This window comes from Impatiens glandulifera, chromosome 1, assembly GCF_907164915.1.
Source record: "Impatiens glandulifera chromosome 1, dImpGla2.1, whole genome shotgun sequence".
In the NCBI taxonomy this organism is placed as follows: domain Eukaryota; kingdom Viridiplantae; phylum Streptophyta; class Magnoliopsida; order Ericales; family Balsaminaceae; genus Impatiens; species Impatiens glandulifera.
Window position 1 is genome coordinate 101,718,349 of NC_061862.1, and position 12,686 is coordinate 101,731,034.

The 12,686-nt window shown below is 31.8% G+C and overlaps 1 protein-coding gene across 1 annotated transcript; it reads left to right on the forward strand.

Annotated features, from left to right (window-relative positions):
* The first annotated feature begins 1,526 nt into the window (after positions 1 to 1,526).
* LOC124938617 (class V chitinase-like) lies at positions 1,527 to 2,748 on the forward strand. The gene is made up of 2 exons (XM_047479092.1): positions 1,527 to 2,580; positions 2,723 to 2,748. The coding sequence occupies exons 1-2, from the start codon at positions 1,527 to 1,529 to the stop codon at positions 2,746 to 2,748; spliced, it is 1,080 nt and encodes a 359-aa protein (XP_047335048.1).
* The last annotated feature ends 9,938 nt before the right edge of the window (positions 2,749 to 12,686 follow it).

The window sequence follows — 12,686 nt, forward strand, 5'->3', positions numbered from 1 at the left end:
CTAAGATTTTAAAAAAAATATATATATTATATAACGAGGGGTTAAAATGATTATTTAATATACCTAAAAGAGTAAATCATAAACAACCAAGAACACTTAAACGAGATCACTCCCAACTAACAAAGCAAAAAATCTTGAATGGTGGAACAGATCCACCAAAAAGCAAATTGAAAAAAAAGACATTTATACCATGATCTGAAACAAACAACAAACAAAAGAAAACTATACCCTTCATTGGATCTACTAAATTATCCCGACCACCAATTAAATAGAAACATTTCAGCAAGATTGCAAAGTCCACAACAATAATAACATAGAGAATAAAATAAAATATGAGTCAAGAAAGAGGGACAACAAACCTATTAGTTAGATTAAATGAATGAATTATTATATATTGAGAATTGTTAACATTTTTACTGTACCCAAACTTGGAAAAAGAAAATTGCATAAAGTGTTTGCTTGTTTGCAGATATTGGGACCAACCTTTTTTTTTTTAAGTTATTAGGGTTGACAGTTGTGATCGCATAGAAAATTGGAATCAAACTATGTCTAAATAGTTTTGATCACCTCCTAAATCTAAGAATTAAGGAGATTTAATTTAATTTTGTTACTTTAGTGTTTTTTTTTTTTTGGTGAAAGACGATGTAACGTGAATATAATAAAAGGCATAAAACAAAAGAGTTACATGAGCTCAAAGAAAATCAGAATAAAAACAAAGTGAATTAGGTAACAAACAAAAAAAAAAGTTACTTTAGTTATACCTAGACAATTTGGTGTTATAAAAACAAATATAGACACTCACTCATAAGCATTGACATTTGATTAAGTAGTTAATTCTTTAGTTGGTTAATCACTCCATATATATATATATATAACTTTACTGAACTTTGTTATGATAATTAATTAAGGAAAATTTACATACATGTAATAAAATTAAATTTGATTGTAAATAGGTGGTAAATGATGATGATGAAGTGGTGTATTAATTGATTAATATTTACAGTTAGCGTGACAAAGCAAGCAAAGCACATTCATTGAGACATCATCAAATTCTTGTTTTTAATTAGAAGAAGATGCACCAATATATATAATAGCATTATCAATATAATCACTAATCTTAAAAATAATCAGTAATCTACATACCCTTAATAATAATAATAATAATAATAATAATAATAATAATGAATGGATAGATAGAAGACAAAGATCAATTAAAGGGTAAGTTAATTTAATGGAATGAATTAATGAATGTAGATGACAAATACATGTATTCATCATCTACATTAATTAATTAATTTCATTAAATTAATGAGGCGAAGCCGGTTGGGAGAATTTATTTAGGGTTTAATTAGTTTATAAAGAATGATTGATAATGAATAATAAGAACAAGTTGAAGTAATTAATTATAACTAAAATGGAGATGGACGCGCGAAATGTTACTAGTACTATAAATAGAGAGGTTAAGGGAATATAACTTATAGAAAGCAAAGCAAAGCAAAACAAATTAAGTAATTAAAATCAGATCGATGGCATATCTGGTTGTGAAAGGAGCGTATTGGTTGAGTGAGAGTGAATTCCCTATCAATAAGATTGAATCAAAACTCTTCACCCACATCTTCTGGGGTTTTGCGAATCTCGATCCGAAAACCCACGAAGTCTCTGTTGATGAAACAGCCGACACATTCACGAATTTCACAACAACTGTCCGGCAGAAGAACCCTGATGTGAAAACATTGATTTCTATCGGAGGTCCAAAAGCGGACGTATCTGCTTTTGTTTCCATGGCTAGCAATGTCGGGGCACGTAAAAAATTCATTGATTCGTCGATCAAGTTGGCTAGGGATTACGAGTTCGATGGCCTTGATCTCGATTGGGAATACCCAGCAAGTGACATCGAGATGGCAAACTTTGGGCTGCTTCTTCAAGAGTGGCGGGTAGCAGTGGCTGTGGATGCTGCGTATCCCATTCATGACTATATTGCATTACTTCTCACAGCAACGGTTTCCTCCGCATCTTCTATAAAACATGATAAAGAGGATCGGTCGCACTCCTATCCTTCCAAGATAATATCCGACAATTTAGATTGGATTAATGTCAAGGATTACGACTTCTATTCCTCCAAACAGGAGGGTGAAAAAACACACGCACCCGCGGCGCTCTTTGACCCCGTCACTAATACTAACGTAAGTGGGAGTCACGGAATCCAAGATTGGATCATATCTGGGGTCAGACCATATAAACTGGTTCTCGGGATTGCCTTTTATGGGTATGGTTGGAAGCTAAAGGATCCTAATAATAACGGCATTTTGGCCCCGGCAGATGGTCCCGCGCCTAGGACCGGCCTTAACGGCTCTATGGAGTACAACTATATCAAGGCTTTTATAGGCAAAAACAGTGCAACCACTTTTTATGACCCTAGTTATGTCACCGATTATTGCTACCAGGGTAAGACCTGGTTCGCCTACGACGGCATTTCAAGTGTCAAAATCAAGGTCTCTTATCTTAAGGACCAAAACTTACGTGGTTACTTTGCATGGCACATTGGGGCCGACGACCTAAATGGAGAGCTTTCCTTAGCAGGTACCAATTACTATTCTTATTCCTTTTTTTTTTATTAATACCATTCACTCATTCATTCATTCCATTACGATTACAACCCTCTTTTCTTTTCTTTTCTTTTCTTTTCTTTTCTTTTCTTTTCTTTTCTTTTCTTTTCTTGTAGCCTCACAAGGATGGGATGAACCTTAATCCATATTTGAAGGTCAAAGTAACAACGCCAACAACACACAAGCTCTCTCTTCAATTTCAAATAAAGCTCCTCCACTTAATATACTAAGGATGGTTTTAAATGCGTGAATAATAAAATATGATTTTCAGTTCCAGTTCTTAGGAGGTGCTTACGACCTGTTGTATACAGTTGGAGTCATTCTCTTGTTTTTAATTGTGTGGAAATATCAATCTATTGAAACTTTTTTTTAAAATTATTTATTGTTTGTGTGGAAATCGTAATATATTGAAACTTGTTTTAAACTCTTTCTTGTTTGTGTGGAAATCGCAATCGATTGAAACTTATTTTTTAATACACTCTTTAACTTAAACAAAATTATAAACATATTTATAAACTAATACATGTAAAATAAAAGGGATATGTTCAATCAAGCTGAGAAAGCTGAGAAATGATGATGGATCCACCAGAATTATCAGAGATGTTCGGTATATACCGAATATAAAAAAGAATCGCATTTCTTTGGGGGCCTTAGAGTCAAAAAGCCTACATGTGAAAATAGAAAATGAAATTATTAAAATAATCTCTGAAGCGCTAGTGATGTTGATAGCTACCAGGAAAAGTAATAATTTGTATTATTATCAAGTTAGTATAGTTAATGAAACAGCATGTGTATCAACTTCCGGGAGTAGTAAGGAATTAGAGGCAACAAAGATATGGCATATGCGATTGGGCATGCTGGTGAGAAATCTATGAAAACTCTTGTCAAGCAAGGATTGTTGAAAGGTACAAAAGTTTGTAAATTAGATTTTTGTGAACATTGTATTCTTGGAAAACAAAGGCGGGTAAAAGTTGGCACTACTATCCATAACACCAAGGGTATTTTGGATTATGTGCACTCAGATGTCTGGGGACCTGCCAAGACTCCTTCTCTTGGAGGTAGACATTATTTTTTTTACTTTTATTGAGGATTTTTCCAGAAGAGTATGGGTATTTACTATGAAGAATAAAGATGAAGTGTTTGAGAGTTTTCTTAAATGGAAAACTCAAGTTGAAAACGAGACAAGAAGAAAAATTAAAATTCTCCAGACTGATAACGGTGGAGAATAAAAAAATAATCTATTCTAGAAGTTATGTCAAGAGTGTGGCATAATTCGACACTTCACAGTCAGAAAAACACCACAACAAAATGGAGTATCGGAACGTATGAATAGGATATTAGTGGAGAAAGTTCGATGTATGTTGTCTAATGCTGGGTTAGACAGAAAATTTTGGACAGAAGCTGTGTCATACACTCAATATTTGATAAATCAGCTACCATCATCTACACTTGGTGGCAAGACTCCATTAGAGGTATGGTCTAGAAAACCTGCAACTGATTATGATTTTTTGCATATTTTTGGTTCTACTGTATATTATCATTTAGTTGAATCAAAGTTGGATCCACGAGGAAAAAATGCTCTTTTTATGGAATTTACTACGGGAGTTAAAGAATATCGCCTCTAGTGTTTGGATGCAAAAAAACCATTATCAGTAGAGATGTTATTTTTTATGATTATTCAATTTTGAATAAGATAACACCAGATAAGATTGATTGTAATCCGCAACTGGCGGAGTTTGAGAAGATAAAGATAAGCCCAACTATAAGTGACTCTCTAACGATAGACCCAAGAACCTTCAAAACAACGTGAATCAATTGATTTGAACAGACCAAGACGAGGTATTAAAAAATAGGTCGGTTTGTTGACATGGCGACCTATGCACTTGTAGTCGTAGATAATGTTTCATCCACTTTTTCCGATGTTAGTCGAAGTACAGAAAATGGAAAAATGAGAGGTATATAGAAGATGAGATGCAATCTATTCAGAAGAATGAGACATGCAAGTTAATGCATCTACGAAAAAAGAAGAAGTTTATTGGTTGTAAATGGATCTTTGCTAAGAAAGAATGATTTCTCGAAAAATTTGATGTTCACTACAAAGCAAAATTGGTAGTTAAAGACTACGCTCAAAAGGAATGAGGTGATTATAATGAGGTACTTTCTCCTATTATTAAACACTCTTCTATTGAAATTTTGTTGGCCTTGGTAGCGCAGATGAATTTGGAGCTAGCTCAACCAGATGTGAAGACCGCAGACATACACGGTCATTTGAACGAGGAAATCTATATTTATCAACCAGATGGATTCAAAGTTGCTGATAAAAAAAATGGGTTTGCAAGTTGAACAGATCATTGTACAAGTTGAAGCAATTGTCTAGACAATAGTACAAGAGACTTGACAAGTTTATGATTGAGCACAAGTACACAAGAAGCAAATTCAGTTCATGTGTGTATTTGCGCAAACTGTAAGATGAGTCTTATATTACTTACTCTTTTACGTTGATGATATGTTGATAGCATCAAAGAGCCAATATGAAATTGAAAAATTGAATTCTCAATTGGGTAAAGAGTTGGAGATGAAAGACATGGGAAAAACCAAATCTGAACCTTGTTTAGATTTGGTAAACATATTCCGTGTTTGAGTCGGCGCTGAAGAGAGCCAATTGGAAGCACCGAAAAACTATTTTTAATATTGAAGATTAGTATTTGGATATTGTGTTAAGGTGGAGATTTGTTGTTTTTGACACAATTAGAATCCCACATCGGAAGATGATCAGAGTAAAAAAAGTTTTTAGTATATAAAAGAAACTATATTCACAATTAGAATAAATCTCACATTCGAAGATGAAAGGAGTTGGTGAAGTTTCTTAGTGTAATATATAAAAGAAACTCTCCCCTCTTTGGTTTATTGCACCCAATATTTTTATCTCTTCTTCCTTATTAATTGATAGCCTTAGTTCTCGTAGACGTAGGCAACATTTTGGCCGAACTCCGTTATCAAATTCTGTTAATGTGTTCTTTCAGTTGTTTTCTTCTTTTGTGTTTCTGTTAGGGTTTTTTCCAATAATATACTTGTTTTCTTTTTGAGTTTATTACAACCTAGTTCTCACATCTCACAACTTTGATGAGTTAATCCCTTCTTCTATCCTAACGGAAACAAGAGATGGATATTTGACATGCATCTTGAGACGCCTTTCAATTCTATCTTCTTGGAGGTGTGATTTCCTTGTAGGAGTCCATTCTTGATCAGGGAATTCGTCTCGTAAAAACATGTATGCCATTCTCTAAAAGTTCCGCTCTGGCGATGTATAATTTGGTTATTGCTGATTATTTTTTGCACTTAAATCCTTCGACTCCTTAATTAATAGGGTTCTTTTCCTTTCCCCCTGTATTGTCTGATTTTACAGCTAAATTTATTAGTTGCGACAAAAGTGGGTGAGGAAGGACTTAACATCCAAACCTGTTGCCTTGTTGTGCGGTTTGATCTTCTAGAAACCATGTGTAGTTTTATACAGTCCAGAGGTCGTGCACAAATGTCTCACTCGGAATATGCAATTTTGGTGGACAGGTTTAAAAAACTTTCTTAATATTACCTTGTTGAATTTGTTTCTTCTATTGGACCACATTAAGAGTTTGTTTGATTTAGTTATTTTTTGAAAAAACAAAGAAACTTTTTGGAAAAAAACCTTGATTGATGAAAAGTTGATTATTTGGATTAAATGGTTAGAATATTGTTTGTATTTAATGTTTTAAAATGTTATTAAAAATAAAGTAGGGTTATTTTATTTAATGATTTGAATTATTTGATTGATGATGAGATAATCCCTTCATCAAATGAGGCATAATTATGTTTTTGACATATTACTGCAGAGGCAATACAAAGGAGATGAACTTAGTAGATAATTTCAAGAAACAAGAAAATGAAATGAACTGGGAGATTGCATCTAGAACATCACCAATTGCAACATTTGTTGATTTTGATGAAAAAGTTTACACAGTTGCTTCCACTGGTGCTACTTTGAGCTGTGGATCAAGTGTGTCATTACTTTGTGCTAAACTTTTTCGAGATGAATATGGTTTCGTTCTCTTCAATCATTTAATGTAATTTTTTCTGCTTGGACATTGATCAAGCAATTATACCATATATGACCTATTTTTGTAAACAACCAAACCTATCCAAACAAATCACACAATTATCCTAAACGATTATACATGATCCAAACGATTATACATGATCCACTTGAGTATTACTTGGACTTTCAAAAGGTTTGCTTGAGGATCGTTAACTCAAGAACTCCATTTGATATCGTTTCTTTTGTTCTTTTTTAGGTTAGGTCCTGAAAAGTTTGGATGATCGGTAGAAAAATGTAAAATTATTTGTCTCTCCTAGTTCTAGTTATAATTTTTTTTTAGATTTGAATTCACGACCAAATACAATTTGTAAATTTCATTTGAACTATTAAGCTAAATCCTTTTATGTATACTTAAACTAATAAATTTAACTAAATATATTGTTCTTTTTATTAAATGGGTTACCCTACGTGGACTTCTCTAGCCTTACATAGTACCGTCTCTGAGTGTTACTCGGACTTTCAAAATGTGTGTTTGAAGATCATTAACTCAGTAACTTCAATTCACAAGGTTTATTTTGTTCTTTTTTAGGCTAGGAGCTGAAAGTAATTGTAAAGTTTTGATGATTGATAGAAAAATGTGAAATTATTTGGTTGACATAGTTCTAATTATAATTTTTTTTATTTGTAGATTTAAATTCATGACAAAATACAAATTTTCAAATTTCATTTGAACTATTAATCTATGTTTAATCTAAATAATAAATTTAACTAAATATATATATATATATCATTTGAACTATTAATCTATGTTTAATATAAATAATAAATTTAAATATATATATATATATATATATATATATATATTGTTATTTTTATTAAATTGGCTACCCTAGGTGAACTGCCCTAGCCCATGAGATTGTAAAGCTTACTTAGTACCGACTTTGAGTATTACTTGGGCTCTTAGAAGGTGTGTTTGAGGATTATTAACTCAAGAACTTCATTTCACAATGTTTCTTTTGTTCTCAGTAATTGTAAAGTTTTAATGATCGGTAGAAAAATGTGAAATTATTTGGCTGTCCAAGTTAGGGGTGTAAACGAGTCGAGTCGAGCCGAGTATCATACTACTCGAACTCGAATCGAATTATATTATAAATACTCGAACTTGATCGAGCACCAAATTTTATACTCGACTCGATGACAATTCGAGCTACTCGTGCTCGAACTCGAAAACTCAACAATTAAATTTTATTAATTAAAATTACATTTTACTTCATGTGATGCAATGAATCCAGTCGTTCCAGTTATAAGAATGTTCTTGGGAGTATATTCAGCCATCTTACTTTCAAAATCTATGCAGTAAGAACAATTTTCAGACATAAACCCAACAACCGACTACTTTTTTATGAATTGAAGAAGAAGAACTAGACAGATGATGTTATTAAGCTCAATCATGTAACTTTAACAAATCTCATCACACTGAAGTATCTTTGATGGAGGAAGGATCGAGTCTTCAGCTGTTCAACATTTGATGGAGAAATTGATGGATGATGGATGAAGAATCTGGTCTTCAGCTATTCAGCATTTTATGGAGGAATTAATAGATGATGGAGGAAGAATCGGGTGAACACTTGGGGATGAATGGAAATAAGTGAGAGAAAGAGATTGTGAATGTAAGTTAGGCTTTGGCCGCGGCGCTTTTATGATTTTTTTTAGTTTATATATATACATATATTATATAAATAAATATGTATATAAATAACGAACTACTCGCGAGCTACTCGAACAAGAAATATAATGCTCGAACTCGAGCTCGATTTTATACTCGAGTTACTCGAACTCAGCTCGAGCTCGGTCAAACCGAGTTGAGCTGAGCTTTGACTGAGTTACTCACGAGCAACTTGACTCGATTACACCCCTAGTCCAAGTTCTAGTTATAAATTTTTTTAGATTTGAATTCAAGATTAAATACAAATTCTCAATTTTTTTCGAAATTAAAGGAGAATTAGCATAACACTCAATTTGAACTATTAAGCTAAATCCTTTTTATGTTTAATTAAACCAATAAATTTATTAAATATATTATTCTTTTTATTAAATGGGCTACCTTAGGTGGACTACCCTAGCCCATAGTTTGTAAGACTTACGACTCTAAATATTACTTAGGCTTTCAAAATTTGTTTTTGAGGATCATTAATTAAAGAACTTTATTTTATAAGGTTTTTTTTTTATTCTCTTTTAGGTTAGGACCAGAAAGTAATTGAAAAGTTTGGATGATCGGTAGAAAAATGTGAAATTATTTGGCTGTCCTAGTTCTAGTTATAATTGTTTTTAGATTTGAATTCCTGACCAAATACAAATTTTTAATTTTCATTTAAACTATTAATCTAAATCCTTTTATGTTTAATTAAACTAATAAATTTAACTAAATATATATTTTTTTATTAGATGGGCTACCCTAGGTGGACTGCCCTAGCCTATGGCCTGTAAGGCTTACTTAGTACCGACTCTGAGTATTACTTGGGCTTTCAAAAGGTGTGTTTGAGGATCATTAATTTTAGAACTTGATTTTATAAGTTTTTTTTGGTTCTCTTTTAGGTTAGGACCTGAAAGTAATTGTAATGTTTGGATGATCGGTAGAAAAATATGAAAGTATTTGGTTGTCTTAATTCTAGTTATATTTTTTTTTTGAGATTTGAATTCATGACTAAATACAAATTTTCAATTTTTATTCGAACTATTAAGATAAATTCTTTTATGTTTAATTAAATTAATAAATTTAACTAAATATATTGTTCTTTTTATTAAATGAGTTACCCTATGTGGACTGCCCTAGCTCATAGGCTTGTAAGGCTTACTTAGTACCGACTCTCAGTATTACCCGGGCTTTCAAAAGATGTGTTTGAGGATCATTAACTCAAGAACTTCATTTCATAAGGTTTTTTTGTTCTCTTTTATGTTAGGACCTAAAAGTAATTGTAAAGTGTGGATGATCGGTAAAAAAATGTGAAATTATTTGATTGTCTTAGTTCTAGTTACAAAAATATTTGTTTTGATATTTGAATTCATGGCCAAATACAAATTTTCAATTTTCATTTGAACTATTATGCTAAATCATTTTATGTTTAATTAAATTAAATATATTGTTTCTTTTATTAAATGGCTACCCTTGGTGGACTACTCTAGTCCATCGGCCTGTAAGAATTACTTAGTACCGAAGTAATATTTGGGCTTTCAAAAAGTGTGCTTGAGGATCATTAACTCAAGAACTTTATTTCATAAGGTTTCTTTTGTTCTCTTTTAAGTTAGGACCTAGAAGTAATTGTAAATGTAAATGTAAAGTTTGGATGATTAATAAAAAAATATGAAATTATTTTGCTGTCCTAATTCTATTTTAAAAAAAATATTTTTTGAGATTTAATTCAAGACTAAATTTCAATTTTAATTTGAACTATTAAGCTAAATTCTTTTTATGTTTAATTAAAATAATAAATTTAACTTAATGTATTGTTTTTTTTTTTTAAATTGGCTACCCTAGGTCGACTATCCTAGCTCATGGGCTTGTAAGGCTTATTTAGTATCTGCTTTGAGTAGGGTTGAGCATAATTTTAGTTTAACCAAACTCAACCCTAATCCAAACCCAAAATATTAATTTGGGCTGGGTTGAATTTAATTTGGATTGAGTTAGAGCTACCAAAATTACCAAAATTAGATAAATTTGATTTATTTCTCTATTATTAATCCAATATAAACTAATCATCTTCCAACTTTAAGTCGAACACGTTTTTGACATGTTTAACACGTTTTCACGCGTTTAACACGTTTTAAATATTTTTAATATATTTTCACACTTATAACACATTTTTCACATGTTTAACACGTTTTCACGTTTTTGACACGTGTAACACATTTTTGACATGTTTAACACGTTTTCACACTAATAACACGTTTTTGTCACGTTTAACACATTTTTGACATGTTTAATACGTTCAACATGGTTTTGACAAGTTTAACCCATTTCACGTTTTCGGTACGTTTAACATATTTTTGATAAGTTTAACACGGTTTTCACATTTTTGGCACGTTTAACACATTTAACACGTTTTGACATTTTAAAATGTTTAACATATTTTTTATATGTTTAACACGTTTGACACGTTTTTCACACGTTTAACATGTTTTTCACGTTTTTGGCATGTTTAACACGTTTTGACATATTTTACACATTTTCACACATTAACACGTTTTTTTACATTTTTGGCATGTTTAACACGTTTTTTACATGTTGAACACGTTTAACATGTTTTTGGCTCATTTAACACATTTTTAGCACATTTAACACGTTTAACACATTTTCATGTTTTTTGCACGTTTTTGGAACGTTTAACACATTTTTGACATTTTAACACGTTTAATACGTTTTTTGTAGATAAAACATATTTTTGACATGTTTAACATGATTTTTGCATGTTAACATGTTTTGATACGTTTTTGGCACGTTTAACACGTTTTTGGCATGTTTAACACATTTTTCATGTTTTTGGCACGTTTAACACGTTTTTACGTTTTGGCACATTAAACATTTGAAAAACGTATTAAACGTGTCAAAATGTGAAAAACATGTTAAACATGTCAAAATGTGCCAAAAACATGGAAAATGTGGAAAATGTGTTAAACGTGTCAAAAAGTGTTAAACGTGCCAAAAACGTGAAAAACGTGTGAAAAACATGTGAAAACGTGTTAAAATGTTTAAAACGTGTTAAACGTGTCAAGAATGTGATAATTGTGAAAAACATGTTAAACGTGTCAAAAACATGAAAAACGTGTCAAAATGTGTTAAATGTGTCTTAATTATAAAAAATGTGTCAAAAACGTGTTAAACATGTTAAACATGCCAAAAACATGTTCAACGTGTCAAAAATGTGTCAAACGTGCCAAAAACGTCTTAAACGTGTCAAAAATGTGTTAAACGTGTGAAAAACGTATTAAACATGTCAAAAACGTAAAAAACATATCGAAACGTGTTAAATGTGTCAAAACGTGCCAAAATGTAGAAAATGTGGAAAACATGTTAAATGTGCCAAAAATGTGGAGAAAATGAAAAATGTGTTAAACGTGCCAAAAACGTGAAAACGTGTTAAACATGTTAAAAACGTGTTAAACGTGTCAAAAATGTGAAAATGTGAAAATGTGAAAAAATGTTAAACGTGCAAAAAATGTGAAAATGTGTCATAATCATGAAAAACATGTCAAACGTGTCAAAAACGTGTTAAAAATGTGTTAAACATGGCAAAAACATGAAAAACATGTTCAACGTGTCAAAAATGTGTTAAATATGCCAAAAACGTGTTAAACGTGTGAAAAACGTATTAAACGTGTTAAAAACGTGAAAAACTTATTTAACGTGTCAAAATGTGTTAAACGTGTCAAAAATGTGAAAAATGTGGAAAACGTGTTAAACATGTCAAAAACGTGTTAAACGAATAAAAATGTGTTAAATGAGTCAAATATATGTTAAATGTTGCAATTGTGAGGCATAGTATGTTGCTGTGATAGAAGCTGCTAAGGAAATGATGTGGTTACAACCCTTTTTGCGAGAATTGGGTCAAGACTACGAGGGAAGTTTGTTGCGATGCGACAGTCAGAGTGCCATTCATTTGGCAAAGAATCCTGTTTATCATGGCAGGACGAAGCATTTACAGGTTCGTTATCATTTCATCCGGTCAACTTTAGAAGATGGAGTATTAGCTCTTGAGAAGATTCCCAGGAGTGAGAATCCAACTGATATGTTGACGAAAGCTGTGACAAATGAGAAACTGAAGTTGTGTGCAACTTCAGTTGGTCTTCTTCGCTAAGACACCGCATGGAAAGCCGCCATCGATCGAGAGATGATGAAGTAAGTCTCCAAGTGGGAGATTGTTGAGTTATGGAGCCTACACTTATAATAAACTCTACAAGTATTAATTAGAGTTTATTGGATTTGTATTTGGTTTTGGGCTTGGACCTGACTA

What these genes read in the sequence shown, in the direction of transcription:
- LOC124938617 (XM_047479092.1), top strand. Translation starts at nt 1,527, where the DNA reads ATGGCATATCTGGTTGTGAAAGGAGCGTATTGGTTGAGTGAGAGTGAA. An exon ending in TGGAGAGCTTTCCTTAGCAG is followed by an intron (nt 2,581 to 2,722) that starts GTACCAATTACT and finishes CTTTTCTTGTAG; the next exon opens with CCTCACAAGGATGGGATGAA.